General features: G+C 53.0%; 2 protein-coding genes across 2 annotated transcripts in view; both read right to left on the reverse strand.

The window, feature by feature from the left end:
* KCNC1 (potassium voltage-gated channel subfamily C member 1) overlaps window positions 1-2,764 on the reverse strand; it is a 46,540-nt gene extending 43,776 nt beyond the window's left edge. Inside the window, exon 1 of the mRNA XM_021083271.2 lies at window positions 992-2,764. Within this exon, the coding sequence (XP_020938930.1) occupies window positions 992-1,561 (570 nt within the window). The 5' untranslated portion in view covers window positions 1,562-2,764. The remainder of the gene's footprint in view (window positions 1-991) is intronic.
* Window positions 2,765-16,599: 13,835 nt separating this feature from the next.
* MYOD1 (myogenic differentiation 1) lies at window positions 16,600-18,315 on the reverse strand. The gene is given in 3 exon segments (NM_001002824.1): window positions 16,600-16,850; window positions 17,116-17,194; window positions 17,686-18,315. Coding segments are annotated over 3 exon segments (960 nt in total).
* Between the last annotated feature and the right edge of the window lie 615 nt (window positions 18,316-18,930).

Consider the following 18,930-nt stretch of genomic DNA (forward strand, 5'->3'; position numbering starts at 1 on the left):
TTAAGCAGGATCCCCTTAGAATTCACCAGACGGCCCCTCTCCCATTTCACAGATGAGGAAACTGATCCAGAGGGGCTATCTGAGGGCCAAGGTCAGTAGCCCTTTCTCCCTAGCAACAAGATGCTGTCATTAAAGGGGAGTGGCTGAGGAAGACACACCCACCTCTCACACACCTTGTCCTGTCCTCCCAGGTTCCCCCTGTAGGACCCCTCTCCATTCTGATGGGTCCCAGAGGAAGCACAGGCAGAAGCCCAGGGCCCCCCTCCAGCCCCCCCTGCCCCCTTTGACAAGGACGAAGGGCAGCCTGTGTCTCCAGGAGCAGGTCTCAGAGGGGTCACATTCTTCTCCCCACAGCCCAGCCTTACACCAACTATCGATTGATAGCCATAAAGAATCCCTCTTGACCCTACCCCCAGGATGGCCTGAGGCTGCGCTGGTGGAGGGGGAGGTCTGTCACAAGCAGGAGACCAGCTCTCAAGCTCTCTTCTGTGGGCCCCAGCTGGCTCCAGATACCCCTTCCCTGGGGAGAGAAGGAGGGCCCCAGCTTCCCTCCCCACACCAGAATCCATAGGACAGTTCACACCTTCACCCTGTACACCTGCAAAGATGCAAATACGTGTGCATGGGCACTCCTGCACACTCATACACACATGCTCACTCATTCCTACTACATACTTTATCCACCCAAATATACACCACCACACTTACATAAATATGCACACACAGTCTACTCACACACAAACACACCCATTCATACTCATACATATTAAATTTGGAAATGCACAGAACTTACATACGTGCAGAGCTAGTGACCCTTGAGAAGCCACTCCGACTCTTACACAGGTATGTGTGTATATACACATACGCGTGCACACACACATCTTTCAGTTCTGATTTCCTAGGAGCCAGTTCTCGAATCTACCCCTACCCGCGGGAGGCAGAGAACGCTGCCTTCCCGCCCCGCTCTTCTGATGGGGAAGCTGTCACTTACCCGCGCGTAGCGGGATGAGTAGGGGTCCTCGAAGAGCGCCCAGATGCGCGGCTGCCATCGGCGCCAGAAGCCGCCGGGCCGGCCGTCCGGGGAGTCGCTGAGCGCCAGGCGCTTGGTCATCTCCAACTCGTCCTCGCCGTCGCCTGAGTCGCCAGGGCCGTCGGCGTCAGCGTCGTCGGCGCTGTTGTCCAGGGGCGCGCCGCCGAAGCTGTCCAGCGCCTCCTCGGCGTCACGGTGCTGGCGGTACGTCATCCAGCAGCAGGGCTCCACGTCGGTCTCGTCGATGCCCCAGAAGGCCAGCTCCTCCTCATAGAGTGGCCCGCACACGTCGGCCGGGCAGTGCAGCTTGCCCGTGCGGTAGTAGTTCAGGATGTGCGCGAAGACGCCCGGGTGGCGGTCGAAAAAGAATTCGTCGGCGCGCGGGTCATAGTCGAAGTGGCTGTGGGCGTCGGGCTCAGCCAGCCAGGCGAGCCGCGTGCCGGGCAGCGTGCGCAGCGTCGAGCGGTACGTCTGGTGGCGCGTGCCGCCCACGTTGATCACGATGCGCTCGCTTTCGTCCCCTTGGCCCATCGCGGCGCCTCCTTAGGCATGGCGCGGCCCAGCGACACCCATGGGAGCGGCCGCCAGGGGGAGTTGGCGTCGGGGAGGGGGGCGCGCGGCCTCCTCCCCCCTCCCCCCAGCCGTCGGGGGGACAGAGGACCGCGGCTCTGGCCACCCGAAAAACTACCCAAGCCCCTCAAGGCGCTTTCTGTCTGGTGCTGGTCCAAGGGAGTGTGCGCGGGATCCCCAGGGTCTCTAAGCGCCAGATGTGGGAGGGAGCTGGTCCGGCTGCGGAGGAGGCAGAGGAGGAAAGAAGGGAGGGAAGGAGAGAGGGAGGAGGAAAGGAGGGAGGGGGGCGGCGCTCAGAGGCGAACCCCGGGAGGAGGGAAAAGAGGGTGGGGGGACCGGGCTCCCGTCCCCATCTCAGCGGGAAAATGGAGAAATCGACACAAAGCTTTTGGGGGGAAGGTCAGCCGCTCCCGGGGCCGGACATAGACCAGCCCCGGAAGGGGGAGGGGAGGGGAGGAGAGGGGGCCGGGAAATTCGCGCTCTGGCTGTGAGGTGGTCGCCGCAGCGCGCTCTCGGCGCCGGGGAGATGGACGCCCGCTGCCTTCCTCCCTGCGTGGCCCGGCTGCAGCTCGGGCGCGGGGCGGACTCCGGCCCCCTCCCTCTCCTTGCCTGGCTGCCTGCTCCCCCCGGCGGCGGGCGCGCCTGCCCGCCCGCCCTCCACGCTCCTTCTCCCCGCCTCTCGGAGGAGATGGCGGGCCCCCTGGGCAGGGGCACCCGGGGTGCTGCTCGTTGCTGCTGCCGCGGAGCGCTGAGCTCGGTGCGCTCCGGCTGGAGCTGGGGCTCTCCGCTGGGCTGCGCTCGGACTCAGGCTCCGGCTCCGGCGGCGGTGCTGAAGGGACAGCTCCCGGACGGTTGCGGAGCTGCGCGGGGCCCGGCAAGGGTTCTCCGGGCTCGGTTCGGTCTGCGGGGCCGGCGGGCACTGGCTCTGGTGCCTCTGCGCCCCGCGCTCTGCGCCCTGCTTCGGGCAGGCGGTTGGCGCTGCTGGCCGAGGCCAGGGGGCTGCGGCGGTCGGGCCGGGGAGGCGGGGGTGGCGGGTCCGGGCGCGGCGAGGCAAGGCTGGAGAGGCCGGGGAGGCGAGGCGCGGAGCGGCCGCCGCCGCCGCGACGCTGCTGCCACCGGGGTTGCTGCTCGGCTAGCTGGCTCGCTTGCTCGCTCGCGCGGTCCGCGTCCAGCCCGCCGCTCTCCGGACACGGGCACACGGCGCGCGCAGCCGCACTCGCCCCCAGAGGGAGGCGCCGCGCTGGGTCCTAAAAAGCCCTGATTCCGCGCCCCCCTCCCAGCCCCGCGCAGAGCCCGGCCTCCCTCAACCCCGGCGCTGGGGGCGCCAGCCTGGCACCAGTCCTACGGCTCCCGGGGGACCCGCCGACGCTCCGCCCCGAGGGAGCACCCCTCGATGGGCGGAGGCTCAGAGAGACGTCTCGACTCGCGCCCCCAGGGTCAGACTGAAGTGAGAAGGGCGTCGGTTCCCTCCCCTCTCTTTCCAAACTGGGGACTGTCTGATCCCCCAGTGAAACAAGACACTCCAGACCACTATCAGAGACACCTTGACCTGGACCAGTATTGACCTCTCCAAGTAGCTCCTTAATATCGACCCTTCCAGGGAACCTGGAGCCCCCATGTCCCTTCCATAGCAAACCTCTTTCATGGATTCCAAAATAACACTCCCCGAGTGGGTGTGTGTTACCCCGCTGCTAGGTTGTGTTGTCTTGGAAGACATCTACCAACAACCTGGTAATCCTGGACCCCTTCCGACCCTTTTCAGACCATGGGCTCCTCTTAACTCCAGGCTGACCCTGGACTCCCATGAGTGCCACACACTCTGCCATACTGATCACAACTCACTGATCCTCCCACACTAGCCCCGGATCCTTAGGTGGGGAGTCCTGTGGAAAGGGCCTTCTGGGAGTTCCCTCATGGTGCAGTGGGTTAAAGATCTGGCATGGTGCCTGCTGTGGCTTGGACTTGACCCCTGGCCCTGGGAACTTCCACATGCTGAGGGGTGACCCAAAAAAGTAAGAAAGAGAGAGAGAAAGAAAGAGAGAAAAAAGAAAAAAAAGAAAAAAGAAAACTGCCTCTATTGGTCTTGAACATTGACAGTCCCCCACTCCACCCCAGCTCACCTCCTGCCCCTGATGCCCCCTTTCCGCAGGGTTTTAACTGCCCTGAATGTAAAGCTGATGCTGTGTCTGGGGGCTGGATAGGAGCAGCCCCTGCCGTGCTTCCTGGCTTCGAAGTTAGTTGATCCTCCGTGGGAGCTGCAGTTTGGGCCTCCCAGCCTTCCTGGCCCTTGTTTGCTGGCAGTGCCTCAGTCTACTCAGCGAAGCAACCATCACTCCTTTGCTCTTTTCTTGTCCCAGGCTCTGTCCCAGGCACAGGGGCACAAGTAACCCTGCCCTCTAGGGGCTCCAGGCTGCCAGGGAAGTGGGCAGGGGGGCCTGAGCAGGGCTTAGATGGTCAGGCCTCGATCCAGGGGTGGCTGCGCTGGGAAAGAGGCATATTGATCCAGCCCAGCCCAATCGAACACAAGGCTGCCTGGGCAAAGGGCGATTTAATTAAGAAGACACGAGGCTCTTATTTACCTGTCGGCACTTGCTAACTGTGCAGACAGCTGTCCCTCAACACTGACCCACAGACCTGGTTGTGGGCCTGGGGACGAAGCTGTGCTGCAGACATCTTTCTCGTCACTTGGCCAGGGGAATCCCAGCCCAACTGTAGCAGAAATCTGTGTGCCCTGGGGAAAAGGTTTGGAGGAATGGAGAGGGTTGGAGAGGGGGCAAAGGGCAGAGCAAGAGTTGAAGGGTGGGTGAAGGACAGGGGGAGAGATGGAAAGAAGCAGAGTTATGGCAGGAACAGGAGCAGGGATGGGCACAGGCAAAGAGAGAGCTGGAGTCTGGGGCCAGGATGGCATCTCCTTCCTCCAGAGATTGATCTGTGTTCTTCCTATAAGTCAGAGCTCTTTCCCCTTCAATCTCAGAGTAATATAGGGATGGGACTGCTTTTCAGTGTCCCTCTCTTCCTGACCAGTGTGAGCCCCATCCCCGACCCATGAGGAGGCTGGACCTGGTGCAGCTCAGCTTGGCCCACATGCATATTCCCAGGACACAGAGTCTCAGCAAGTTCTGCCCCAATCCAAGGAGGTGATAAAAGAGAGAAACAGAGTTCCCAGAAATAACAGGAAAAGTTGGACACAGAGAGATGGACACACACACAAAGCTGGGAAAAATTAAAATGGGGAGAGACAAGAGAGAGGCCTCTCCAAACCTCCCCTTCCTTCCAGCCAGATGTCCAGTCCCTCTCCCCCTGGCCACCCCCACCACTTACCACAGGAAGCCTTTTGCAATTCTGCCAACCATAGGGGCCCAGGGCTCCACCTCTTCCATCTCCTGCAGGACCCCATGGATCAGGGTATGGCTCCCTCATCTTCACTATAGCTTATTTCACTGCCTTCCCCTACTCCTGCAAAGGACCATCAGCTCCTCCAGGGCTGCTTCTCGCTTGCTTCCTCCACAGTGCCGAGAGCACAGTAGCTCCTCACGAAGGGCTGCATGATTTGAGAAAGGCCAGGAGAGGCGCTGGGATCCTAGAATCCTCGTGTCAGAGGCTCTAGGAGTCTGGTGCCTGTAACCAAGGCTGAGGCAAGAGGAGACTTAGCCAGGGTTTCTCAGGGCATCAGGGCAGAGCCCTTTCAGACCACTGCCCCATGGGGAGCCATAATGGGGAAGGAAAGTAGCCCCAGATGGTAGGGAGAAGCAGTGGAAGAGACAGAGAGAGGCGTGGGGCTCCTAGAAGGGGAAGGATTGTGTAATGTGAACAGGAGACTGAAGGATGAGAAAAATGAGGGAAGCTGGGGCTGGAGGGAGGGGAGGGTGAAAATGTGTCCATTGCACCTAAAATCCCCTTTGGAGTGAGCAGAGAAGGCTTAGAGAGAGAGCTTCCAGGTGGGAGAGGGGGGCTGCCCATCGGGTACCCCACGCTGTCCCATTTGAGGAGTCTCACCTTTCTCCTGGATGACACCCCCAGCCCCCAAAGCATGCTCCCCTTCTCGATCCTAAGCAAAGACACAAAAGTCCCTCCTCTCGTTTCTTATTCACACTGTGAGAAGGCTGGCATTTGCAGAGAGCCCAGAAAAACCAAGAGGGCAACATAGAAAAAAAGAGAAAAGGCCGCAGAGAAATGGGGGTGGGGAGGAGGACTTGGCGAACCAGCCTTAGCTTCTTACCCACAGCCACTAACCAGATGCTCAGTCCAGCTGAGAACCTAGCCCCTTTCCTCTTTTGAGCAACTCCCCCCATTTATAGTCATCTGTTCCTTTCCTTGCAGAGGAAAGCTGTGGTCTCACGCCAGAGGGTCTTTGGGATCAATGGCTCTTGGCACATGGAGGATGAAGGGTGCAGTGAACTACCAGCAGGATGGTAGTTCAGTAGTCAGAGCATAAACTGTAGAATCAAACTGCCTGGGTTCAAATCCTAGCTCCACCATTTGACTAGCTATCATCGTGGACAAACTTCAGTTTCTCTGTACCTCAGTTTCTTTTTTGTTGGGTAGGAATAACAATAAGCCCTTTATCATAACCCCTCATCTCTGTCATTTCTCTTGTTCAGGCTAGAGGAGGTTGATGTGGGAATGGCTGGAGGATGAGTGGGGGCTGGGGACAGACTAGAAAAAGGTAAAGGGCCTCCTGAAGCCAAGTCGGCCTATATTCTCACACCTGGCATTTGCAGGCCTTAGATCTGGTCCTGCTAGGCTTTGGAACTTGCCCAAGTCCAACCCCGAGGCCTTGGTCCAGGTTGGTCCATCCTGCATGCTCTCTCCCAGGCCCAGAGCCTTAGCACTCCTGGTGGGTTGGGGTGCCATCTTGTGGCCACATCTGGAAACGAATCTAAGTAGGGCTCAAACAGGGCAGACTTTGGACTGATGGTAAGCAATGCAACCAACAGGCATCTCCTCTGCAGACCAGAACTCCCTCCAATGGACAGCGGAGAGTGAAATGAGAGGTTCCATAGTAGGAAATTGGTGACCATGGCTACTAGGTCTATAGCTTGAGCACTGACCCTGGTACCTAAGCTGGGAATGGGGTGGGGTGTACCCTTGTTCCTTCCTGTGGCCCCTGGGCGAGTGGAGTCCAGATCTCTTAGGCCAGGGGAAGTCTGGGACCAAGGTAAATAATGCTTTGGGGAAGTCCTGGACCAGGGTTTGTCATCTCTACCCTGTTGACATTTTGGGCCAGATAGTCAGTCCATTGTTGAAGGGACTGGCCTGGGCATCATAGGATGTTTAGCAGCATTCCTGGCCTTTACCCACTAGATGTCAGTAGAAGCCCTTCCCCATTCGTGACAGTCAAAGAGGTCTGACACTGTCAAATATCCCGGGGGCGGGGGGTTAACATATCCTTTGGTTGAGAGAACCAAGCTTTGGGTACCCATCTCATTTTGCTGCTTACTAGCTGTGGCAACTAGTCCCTTTCCCTCCCTAGGCTTCTGTTTCCTCATCCACATAAAGGGAGTCCTATTTCTTGAGGACTCAGTGAGATAGTGTCTCTCATTTAGCTTCCTCTCCTTCCCTTCTCCCCCTCCTCTAGGACGGCCCACCTCCTTGGAACCCCTGAACCAGCCCTTACCCCACATCTCTCTCAGGGGCTCCTGCCATTCCCAGCAATGTCTGTCCCTCAGAGTGTCAGTATTGCCCCAGGGGCAGAGCGTCAGCCCTCCCTGGGCTTGACTTTGGGGAAGATGGGAGGGAGGAGGGAGCAGGAAAATGATGGTGGCTGTGGTGAGGGGGTCCGGAGGAGGGTCAGGGGTGGACGTGTGTAGGAAAGATGGATGGGTGCAGGTGCTCCTGCAAGAGTGTCCCCAGCAGGATGGAACAGGGGCCACTGATTCTCCCAGAAGCAGCTGGAGACACACGGCTGTCCCAAGGGGCTTCCTCCTTCTGGGGCTCCTTGATAGGAGCCTTGTGGGTTCTCCTATGTGTGTTCTGGGCGGGCCCTCGGGCCTAAGTCAGCCTGCAGGCAAGCCTGGTTGGCAGGGTTCAGGGCTCCGTCCAGGTTCTGTGAGGTTTGAAGTTTAGATGTGTGTGTGGCAGGAGACGGCAGGTGTCACACTTAAAAAAAAAAAAAATAGAAAGCTGGGTACAAAAGTAAATATTTATTTCTATTTAGAAAAGAAATCAGGACCAAATGTAAATTGTAGAAGGCTGACAAATACTAAGAACATTTTTAAAAATCCAGAAAAAATATGTTTAATTAACTGTCCGACACAGCTACATAATACTTCAAAATAAGTTCTATTTATTTGGAAGCAATCCTAATGCTAGCAAAACAAAACAAAACAAAAACAGTTGCAACCTTTTTTTGCAATTACAGAATGATGTTCAGTTAATAAGACCACATTTGTTTTACTGAAGCTGCATCAAATATGATTGCAAATGAAAAAAAAATCATCATCCTCTCATATAAAACTGTTTTTTTTCTATGCACCAATAAGAACCTGCTTTAAATTTCTATGCCACTTTACAGCTTCCATAATGGATCAGGTCAAGTTTGTGGCTATTTGTGGTTTGAAAATATCACCAGGATGGGGCTATTTAAAGATACATTCATGAAATGCATGGCACCCAGAATAGCCAAAATAATCTTGGAGAAGAACAAAATTGAAGGGCTCACATGTCCCCATTTCAAAACTTACTACAAAGCTACAGTAATCAGGCCGTGTGGTACTGGCATAAGGGTAAACTCATAGATCAATGCAAGTGAATTGAGAAACCAGAAATCAACCCATATATGTATAGTCAATTTTTGACAAAGGTACCAAGACAATTCAATGGGGGGAGGGGCAAGAATAGCCTTTTCAACAAATAGTGCTGGGACAGCTGGATATCCACATGCAAAACAATGATGTTGGACCCCTTCTTCACATCATATAGAAAAATCAACTAAAACTGGATCAAATACTTACATGTAGGCACTAAAACTATAAGAGTCTTACTTGGATTAGGTCATGGTTTCCTAGATATGATGCCAAAAACACAGTAGCAAAAGAATAATATAGATAAAATCATCTCCAACAGTACGGCCAAACTTCTGTGCTTTGAGGGACAATACCAAGAACATGAAAAGACAATGCATAGAATGAGAAAATATTTGCAGACTATATATGTGACAAGAGTCTAGTAGCTAGAATATATAAAGAACTCTCATAACTCAACAAAAGACAAAGAACCTCATTTTAAAATGGACATAGGATTTGAATAGGCATTTCTCCAAAAAAGATCTACAAGTGGCCCATAACACAAGGAAAATACCAACATCATTAGTCCAGTGAAATGCAAATCAAAATTGCAATGAGATACACTTTACACCTACTAGGACGGCAGAATAAAAACACATACACAATAGCAGTGCTGTGGAGGATGCAGAGAAATTGGAACCCTAATACATTGCTGTTGGGAATGTAAAATGGTACAGCTGCTTTGGGGAAGATTTTGACAGTTCTTCAAAAATTTAAACATAAAGTTATGATACACCCAGTGATTTCACTTTAGGTATATACCCAGAGGATTAAAACCACATGTTTACACAAAATGTTGTACATGGATGTTCATAGCAGCGTTATTCATAAGAGCTAAAAAAAAAAAAAAAAAAAGACAAGCCAAATATCTATCAACTGATGAATGGATAAACAAAAGGTGATGGATCCACACACTGGAATATTATTCAGCTATGAAAAGGAATGAAGTACTGATACATGCTATGTATTACATGGATGAACCTTAAAAAAGCTATGCTAAGTGAAGGAAGCCAGACACAAAAGGCCATATAATGTGCGATTCCATTCATATGAAGTGTCCAGAATAGGCAAATCCATAGATACAGAAAATGGATGAGTGGTTGCCCGGGGCTGGGGGAGGAGGAGGAGTGGGGAGTGACCGCTCAGGGGTACGGTTGTGAATATAATGCAAACCACTTAATTGGACACTTTAAACGTGTGAATGTTATGGTATGTAAATTATATCTCAGTTTTTAAAATTGGGAAAAGTAAAAGAAGCACCAAGAAGCCTGGAGGCTGTAAATAATTTACTTAGGCTAAAAAAAAATCTGTTTCTCCTGAGTCCAGCTCTCTCATCTGTAAAAGACCTATTTTGTTATCGTTTTCTTTCTCTGAAATGCTTTAAATGAATGAGTTCCTCAAGCATTTCAGAACTGGAATATACCTTTTTTTTTTTTTTTTTTTTTTTTTTTTGTCTCTTTGTCTTTAGGGCCATATCTGCAGTATATGGAGGTTCCCAGGCTAGGGGTCAAATTGGAGCTGCAGCTGCTGGCCTACACCACAGCCACAGCAACTCAAAATCTGAGTCTGCGACCTACACCACAGCTCACGGTAACGCCAAATCCTTAACCCACTGAGCGAAGCCAGGGATCAAACCCGAAACCTCATGGTTCCTAGTCGGATTTGTTTCCACCGTGCCACAACAGGAACTCCCAGAACTGGAACCTATCTTTTAAATTCACCAACTCATAACACACGGAGAAAGTCCAAATCCAAAAGAGTAAGTCACAATTCCAAGGTCTCAGAGTTGGTCAGTGGCACAGCCAGGCCTCAATCCCAGGAATTACGTGGCCATGGACATCATCCAGGACTCACTTCCCTCTGCTGCTGGCAAAGTTCTACATGAATTAAAACCCACTGTTACAGCAAAAATGATCACAACATTGCAAATCAACTATACTTCAATCAAACTTTAAAAAATGAAAAACATAAAGGAGTCATTTTTACCTTTGAGATGTACCAACAACAAGCTAAATAAAAAATAAAATCAAATAAAACCCACTATTAAATGTCTGAAAAAAAGTTAACTATACAAAAATGACCCTGTACGGAATAAAAAGGAGGATTACACAGCTTCGCAGTTTTTCTCTTTAACACTAGTGAGTTGTGTACAGATGATTCAGTGTTTTATAGATGAGAAAAAGACGGCGCTAGAATTAAATTATTCTCCCCATCATTAGCATCATCACCATTTCATCTTCATCCTCCTCTTCATCTCCTTGTCCTTTTTGTCTTTCTCCTCTGGCTCTTTTCCTTGCCTTTTTCAGTCTTGCCCACTCCTTTCTACCCGCATCGGGCTATGTGTTCTTTAACTGCCTCTTCACATGATTCTATTATTTTCTCTACTGATAATTGAGATCTCATGCAGCTAATCCAGTCTCTCCTTCAACAGAGTTGATCAAAACTTGTTTGGTGTCTTGAATAATTTAGAGAAGCCTTTTCCAGGCTCACCACTCTATTGGAACTATCTATTGGAAATTGTACCTAAAATGTTCCATTTTAGGATTGTTGTCAACTTTGGAGAAAACGCCATCAAATTTTTTTCATCTGTGGACTATAGCATTTCAAGATATTTTGAGTTTTTCTGTGCTTAATTTTAAATGCTTTTAAATTGGCAGGATTCATTAGAAAAGTTCCTTGGTGTTAAGGTCTTATTATGGTGTTAAGGTCTTATTATGGTGGCATATTATGAATTTTATTCTGTTTTCATTGATGTCAATATTTTGTGTTAGACCAGGGAAAAAATTTAAATCTTTTTCTAATATGTTCATATAATTCACTTTATTTGTCGATTAGATAATCAAACAATGCAAGAGTCTTTTGAATAATCCCATTCAAAAGTTATCTCTCTCTTTTCATAAACTGCTTTTGGGTATGATCTAAATATATTTTGGGGGGTACTCTTGCCTTCTCAATATCAGAATCATTATAATTTATTTCATTGTTCATTATTATTGATTCTGTTTGTTATTTTTTTCTTAAATGGCAGCACTCATGGCATATGGAAGTTCCTGGGCCAGGGACTGAATTCAAGCCGTAGCTGCAACCTATGGCACCGTTGTGACCTGCACCAAAGCTGCAGCAATGCCAGATCCTTTAACCCACTGTGCCAGACCAGGGATTGAACCCGTGCCTCTGCAGAGACTGGAGATGCTATGGTCAGACTCTTAACCCACTGTGCACGGTGGGAACTCCTGCTTCTGTTACATATTTTAATTATTAATTAATTAATTGATTGATTGATTTTATTTATGCTTTTTAAGGGCCTCACCTGCAGCATATGGAAGTTACCAGGCTAGGGGTCGAAGTGGAGCTGCAGCTGCTGGCCTACGCCACAGCCACAGCGACTCGGGATCTGAGCCACATCTGTGACCGACACCACAGATCATGGCAACACAGGATCCTTAACCCACAGAGCGAGGGTAAAGATCAAACCTTCATTCTCATGGATACTAGTCAGATTCATAACCCACTGAGCCACAACGGGAACTCCATATTTCATTTATTTAAAATATATTCCACTAAACTCAAACAAAACAGATACCTTTCAAGAGAACCCAATATGCCCCTAAATGCCACTCAACTCAAGGGGGCAGTCAGAATAGAGAAAATGGTCATAGCCAGTTAGCTAAAATATTTTCCTTTGGAAAATTTAAAAAGGAACTAGACCATATGAAGATGTTTCTAGGACTTCTCCCAGGGCCTTAGGAGGAGCTCATGCAATGGTGAGGACCTGAAGCTTCAAGCTCCTTGGCTTCCAGGTGCATAAGCCCCTGGTGCTATGCTCTGGGGACATGTGTGGTGTACACATGTGTAGAGACATGCATGTGTCTCTATGGGAGGGCACCGCCCAGTGTCCCCTCAGATCCAGCCCAGGTGAAAATGGCCCCAAGAGCAGAGGCCATTTCACCTACGCTGCAAACGGAGTTGGGTTCAGTTAGATGTGTCTTCTAGCACACCCTGCCCAGGGGACTGAGGTGCAGGCCAGGCCAGGAGGCGACCTCGAGTCCCATCATCCATGGGCTGATCTCATCTTTAACTAAGCGGAGTTCAATGGTGAGATCTGAGGTAATCCCTGAGTTGCTGGAGAAAACCAATACGGACTAGGAGAGCATAGAGGCAAGAAGGGGGCTGTGTGGATGGGTAGGAGGGGCTCCAGTCCTGACTCCCAAGGCCCATGGGTACTGCGGTGCTTGCAGTGCTATTTCCATATGTGAGCCACACTGAGTCCTTCCAACACACCCCCCTGTGGGGTTTCACCTAGTTTGAATTGGGTTTCTGGCTCTTGCAACCAGAAGTGTCCAGGACTAAATCTGTCCCCATGCCTGCTTCTTCCTCTCCTGTGATCTTCATCTCTAATGGCACTACTGTCCATGCTGAAGCAAACCAGAGCCTGAAGTCATCCTCGGCCTCTCCTTTTCCCTTCCATCCTTAGCGCTTCTGCACACAAGGCTCTGAGAACAGTTCTATAGGTTGTTCACTGAACAAGCACACCTGACCAGGGTGTGAGTGGGGCCTGATGTCCAACCGGCTCTTTCTTGTTTGCCTAGTCATGAACCCTGGTGCAGAGCCACATCCTCTGGTAAGAAAAGACACTTTTCTTTCTTTCTTTCTTTCTTTTTTTTTTTTTTTTTTGGTCTTTTTGTGCTTTTAGGGCTGCACCCGCAGCACATGGAAGTTCCCAGGCTAGGGGTCTAATCGGAGCACCGGCCTACGCTGGAGCCACAGCAACGCCAGATCTGAGCTGCAACTGTGACCTATATACCACAGCTCACCAAAACACCAAATCCTTAACCCACTGAGCAAGGCCAGGGATCGAACCCGCAACCTCATGGTTCCTAGTCGGATTCATTTCCTCTGCGCCACGACAGGAACTCTCAAAAAGACACTTTTTTTTCTAACTGCACATCAGCTTCCTACAGGCTACTGGGGCCTTCCTCATATATGCAATTGGTTTTCTCAGGGCAAAAGTCCTGCCTCCTTCCTCCCTGTGCCTGATTACCTTCTCGAACCCATTATCACCTCTCATTGGTCCTTTTACTTCTCTGTACAGCATTTCTCATCATTTATAGCATGGCATTTTTCACTTAATTCTCTGTCTACTGATATTGCCCCAGGGGATTCTAAGTTGTGTGAGGGTAGGGACTCTGCCCTCAAGATTCTTCATTGTTGGAGTTCCTGCTGTGGCTCAGCGGGTTCAGAACCCAACTAGTATCCATGAGGATTTGGGTTTGATCCCTAGCTTTGCTCAGTGGGTTAAGGACCCAGTGTTGCAGCAAGCTGTGGCGTCATCTCAGACATGGCTTGGATCTGGCTTTGCTGTGGCTGGGGTGTAGGTCAGCAGCTATAGCTCCCATTCGACCCCTCACCTGGGAACTTCCATGTGTCACTGGAGCAGCTCTGAAAAGACACACATGCACATACACACACACACAAGATTCTCCATTGTACTGTTAACACCCAGACTTTATCTAGCACAACTGTCTCTACTCCTGTGCTTTTTCTCCCACCCCCTGTCACAAACCCAGTTCAGGCCATGTCATGTCTCCTCTGAGCAACCCTGGTGACTTCTTGACACAGCTTCTTGTCTGAGGTCTTGTTCCCTCCTATCCATGCTGCCAGCCCAGAATGGCCTTTCTAAAATACAGATTTATCTGTTACCTTCCCCTGGTGGATTCCTCCCTGGCTCCCGACTGCCTTCAGGATAAAGCCCAAATGAGGTCCCTGGTGGCCCTGCTTCTGCCTCTCCCCCATCTCACCTCTGGCCCCTCCCTGTGAGTACTTTTGGTTTCATGAAGGCACAGTTTGCTTTCTGTCACCGCTGGGTCTGTGCCCTTGCCACTTCCTCCGCTTGGAGCATCCTTGTCTCCTCTTTCCTGACCAGCTCCTTTAAGATCCTTAGCAGTGGCAGCTTGCTTGCCTATATCTCCTGTTCCTACTGTGTCCCTCTGCCACATACACCCCCATTATAGCACTTAATCCATCGTGATGTAACCAGCTGCAAAAAGATCCAGTCCCCAAATGGCTGGGTGCTCCCCAAGGGCAGAAACCGTGGGTGTCCACTGGTCTCTGTTTTCACCCAGCATGGAACCTGGTGTCTGTTGAATGAATTAATTCATGAATGAGCTCCAGGGGGTCTCAAAGGAGTGTAAAGAAGCCCAAGGCACATCTGAGGAAGCAGCCAATACAAAAGCTGAAGATCTTTAGTAACAGGGCAGCCCTGAGAGCAGACAGCCCATCCTCAGCTCTCCCTGCTGCCACTATGTCTTGCCTGCCTTCCCCAGGCCCTCTCCATGCTCGCCCCACCTTGCTGAGAAGAGCCCTTGAAAGGGGGCCTGTATCATTTTCAGGAAAAAAAGGGTCTGTAGGAGGGAGATGTAGGAGGCAGTAAAGTCCCAGTAACAAGTATATGTGAATCAGGGGGTGGGATTGGGCAGAACTTCTGCCAGGCTATTTATCCAGAGGTGCCCTCCCAGAGATGTGTGTGTGTGTGTGGGGGGGGGGGTGTCCCCTGTCTGTGTGTCCCCTGTGTGTGTGTGGGGGGGAGGTCTGTAGGCATTGTGCATGTGATGTTTTCTTTTGTTTCTCAAGACACAGTTCAAAGGGCATCTCTTCCATGATGCCCTCCCCAGGACCCTGGCTATTTCAACAGCCCCTCCTCTGCTCTCAGAGTATATACGGCTTGATAAGAGCACTGATACCACCTGTGATGATGCAGGTTTGCCTGTGCCCCTCTCCTTGCAAGCTTTGGGCACCTGTCTTATGAGATCTGACAGTGCCAGGATGCTCTAAGTGCTGGGTTACTTAGAGTAGAGGCCTCTGTGCCCGTCTGGCCTTCTAGGCTGTCCCCTTGGGATTACACCTCTCGCCAAGAGCCTGAAAATACTATACAGCTTGCAATGCTGCTTCACCTTCATTCAGATTTTCCATCATAATGCTGTGAGCACCTCATCACATCCTCTATACCCATGAAGGTTCTGAGTGGCCCTGGGGGACCTGTCTTTTCAGTGATCCTTCTGGACACCACACCGGCTTCACTCTGTGTGTATGGAGAGGCATCATTCTCAACCATATAGGCACTTCAGAATCACCTGGGGAGCTTTTTGAAAAATATCAGTCCCTGGCCAGGGTTATCTGGAGCAGATGTATTTAATCAGAATCTCTGGGGGGGGCAGCCATAGATCTTTTTTTAACTACTCAGATCATTCAAATATCCATCCTGACACGAGAACCACTGACCTGTGTGGGGTGATGTACTTCACAGTCAGAGGATCTTGCCATCGGAAACATACACACCCCCTCCCTTCTGCCCGCCCCAAACTTCCTCCTGGAAATCCTTCTTTCTCCTACAGAGGTCGCTGCGGTACAACTGGCCCAGTTTGCAGATTTTCCTCCAAGCCAAAAACCTGCCCCCAACCCCAGCGAAAGCCGGAGTCACCGCAATATAAATTAGCGTCTTTATTTCGAACACCTGAGCGAGCGCCCGCGGCTCGCCCGCCTGCCGTATAAACATACAAAGTCCCTGTCGCACCGCACACCATGCCTCAGAGATAAATACAGCCCTAGGGGCCCCTGCTCTGGCAAAGCAACTCTTATTTACAGGAATAGATTACAAAAGTATTACAAAAAGTGGTCCTGAACCGGGGGAGGGGGTAGGAGTGGTTACCGTTACACCTGTTACACTTGGGACAGGAACGTATTCCGCTGACAGCGGTAAAGAGGTGACACCCGGAGGACTCAGGAAAGGAAAGGCCAGGCGCCTTTAAGCTTCCGGGCGTCCAGGGGCGCGGCTTAGATCTGCTTGTGTTCCCCCCCCCTCCCCGCCCCGCTCCCCACCATGAGGGAGGGAGCGAGGAGAGGGCCCGCCTGGGCGGTCAGGGGTCAGCTCTGGCCCACCGAGTAACATCAAACGGCCATCGCAGCGGGTCTCAGGGAAGGGTGCTGCGTGGAAAACAACAACAACCAAAAAGGACCATGTCCTTGCCCTGGGGTGCGAGAGGCGGAAACAAAAATCATTTCTCCCGCCACTCCTACTTCTGGAGGGTCGCTTTTAAAGCGCTGTTTAGGAGAGGAGTTGGCATTGAAGCTCAAACTTCTGGGCGCGAGGGACCCTAGGGGCACCATCCCTCCGGCCCATAAGCAGCAGCGCGCCCTCCGTTGTGGCCGCCCACCCCCTCAGAGCACCTGGTAGATAGGGTTGGGGTTCGCGCTCGCGGGGCACTGCGGGGCGGCGTCCGGGGAAGGGGTGGGGGTGCCGCGCTCGACCTCGCTCCCGGCGGCCGCCTCTTGCGGGCCCGGAGACGACTCCCGCGGCGTGTCCGCCAGCAGAAGCGCGGGCGCGGCGGGGCTCTCGGTGGAGATGCGCTCCACGATGCTGGACAGACAGTCGAGGCTCGACACCGCAGCATTCTTCCCGGGCCGGGGTTCTGCGCGGGGAAGGGGTAGGTTAGTATGCAAGGGTGGAGTGGCGGACTAGGCTCCCACCTCTGGTCTCAGTGCTTTGGGGCAGACGGGAAACTGGGGGCCAGCCAGAATTCGCGAGGATGCCGCAAAATTTCACGGAGAAAAAGGAACTACAGGCTTAGTGTTTCATTCCCTGTATCATCTCCCAGGATGGGGACGAGGAGGTCCTAGATAAGAGAAGCCAGGGCAGCTCAAAAGGGAATGTGGGAAGGGGTTGAGAATACGCACCGCTGGGCGCCTCGCTGTAATAGGTGCCGTCGTAGCAGTTCCGCCGCCGGGCACCGCTCGGGGGGCCGCTATAATCCATCTGCAAACAGCAAGGGCGACCAGGTTAGTCTTGGGAACCGCGCAGGGCTGGAGCATCACTCCCTGTGGCCGCCCCTTCCCCAACTCCCCAAGTGTCAGCCACAAGAGTTCCGGGCCCAGATCTGTCCGGGTTGGGAAGGAAGAGTAGGCAGGAGCTCTCTGGAGCTTGCCGAGCCAAATAGAGGGTAGACAGTCACGTAGCACAAATCTGCATTTTGACAATAGGGAGAAATGGTGAAAAAGCAGATCTTCGTGTTGGCGCTGCAGTGTTCTGATAATGCCCTCAATCGGATGGATCGCATCCGTCCCGTGCGTCCCCAAAGCACTAGGCCAACCCAGTGACAACTGCCCGGGGCACAGGGGGTTCACTCTCGGAAACGTTCCCCACCCAACCCTCCCAGCTGGGGGCCAACTCCTTGCCCTCCCTCGGAAACACACTGGCGATATACCGAGAACTGCCCTCACTTCTCTGGCCCAGAGTCCTGGCCTTACCATGCCGTCGGAACAGTTGGAGCGCGGGCTGGATGCGTCTGAGTCACCGCTGTAGTGCTCTCCGCCTCGGCCCGGGGGCAGCGGGCCAGGCGCGTAAAAGGCCGCTGCAGCGCCAGGGGGCGCGGCGTCCTGGTCGCGAAGCAGCGCCTGCAGGCCTTCGATATAGCGGATGGCGTTGCGCAGGATTTCCACCTTGGGCAGCCGCTGATTCGGGTTGCTAGACGTGCAGCGCTTGAGAGTCTCGAAGGCCTCGTTGACTTTGCTCAAGCGGCGCCGCTCGCGCATGGTGGCGGCCTTGCGGCGGTCGGCGTTAGTGGTCTTGCGTTTGCACGCCTTGCAGGCCCACAGTAGACAGCGGCCCGCCTGGTGGTGCCCGCTGGGCGCGCGCACATGCTCGTCCTCACGAGCTCCCGGGGCCGGGTGCGCTGCGGCAGGGAAGTGCGAGTGTTCCTCGGGCTTTAGGAGCGCGCCCACGTGCACGAGGCGCGGGTCCAGGTCCTCGAAGAAGCGCAGGTCCGGGGAGTCGAAACACGGGTCATCATAGAAGTCGTCCGCTGTTGCAAAGTTGCAGAGAGAGCCGTCGGGGCCCGTCAAATCTACGTCGCGGAGCGGTGGCGACAGCAGCTCCATATCCCAGCGGGGGGCGGTGCAGTCCTGGTTTTGCCCAACCCCAGCGGCAAGGGTTGCCAGAAACTTTCTGCGGCTCCGGAGCCCCGGCAGTGCGATAGCAAAGTACTTGGGGTCTGAATGCACACCCAGCTGTCCACCACCCTGCTCTATCCTGTCCCTCCTGACTGACGGGGAGGAGAGCAGCGGCAGCGTCCTGGGGCTTCCCCACCCCTACCCTTTGAGCCAGGCTCCCGGGTCTATTTATCCCGTAGTAGCCTAAGGGCCCCCGAGCCCAAGCTGGCGGCTAGGGGCGGGGGCTCCCGAGGCCAATAGGAACAGAGCGGGGAGGAGCTTGGGATCCCCAGGGTGGCGGCGGGGGCCAGAGACTGGCCAGCCCCCTACCCGTTGACACCCGGCTCCCGCCCCTCTCGAGGCAGGGAGGAAGGCAAAGGCTGGCAGCCCGAACGGTTGCACTTGGCTCCCTGGTACATCTTTCCAAACTCTCCGCACCGGACTCCTCTTGTGTCCGCGGGAAACCCTGGCCGCTCGCGCTCACCTCTGAGCTGATTTGGCGGCCCCTCAGCCCGCTGATTTGTGGGGCACCCAGGAGCAGGATAGAGGTAGAAATCCGATCGG

The sequence above is a fragment of the Sus scrofa genome, chromosome 2 (assembly GCF_054392235.1).
Source record: "Sus scrofa isolate SSC_HxYL_T2T_F1_AM1 chromosome 2, Sscrofa_HxYL_maternal_Yorkshire_Landrace_v2.0, whole genome shotgun sequence".
Lineage (NCBI taxonomy): Eukaryota > Metazoa > Chordata > Mammalia > Artiodactyla > Suidae > Sus > Sus scrofa.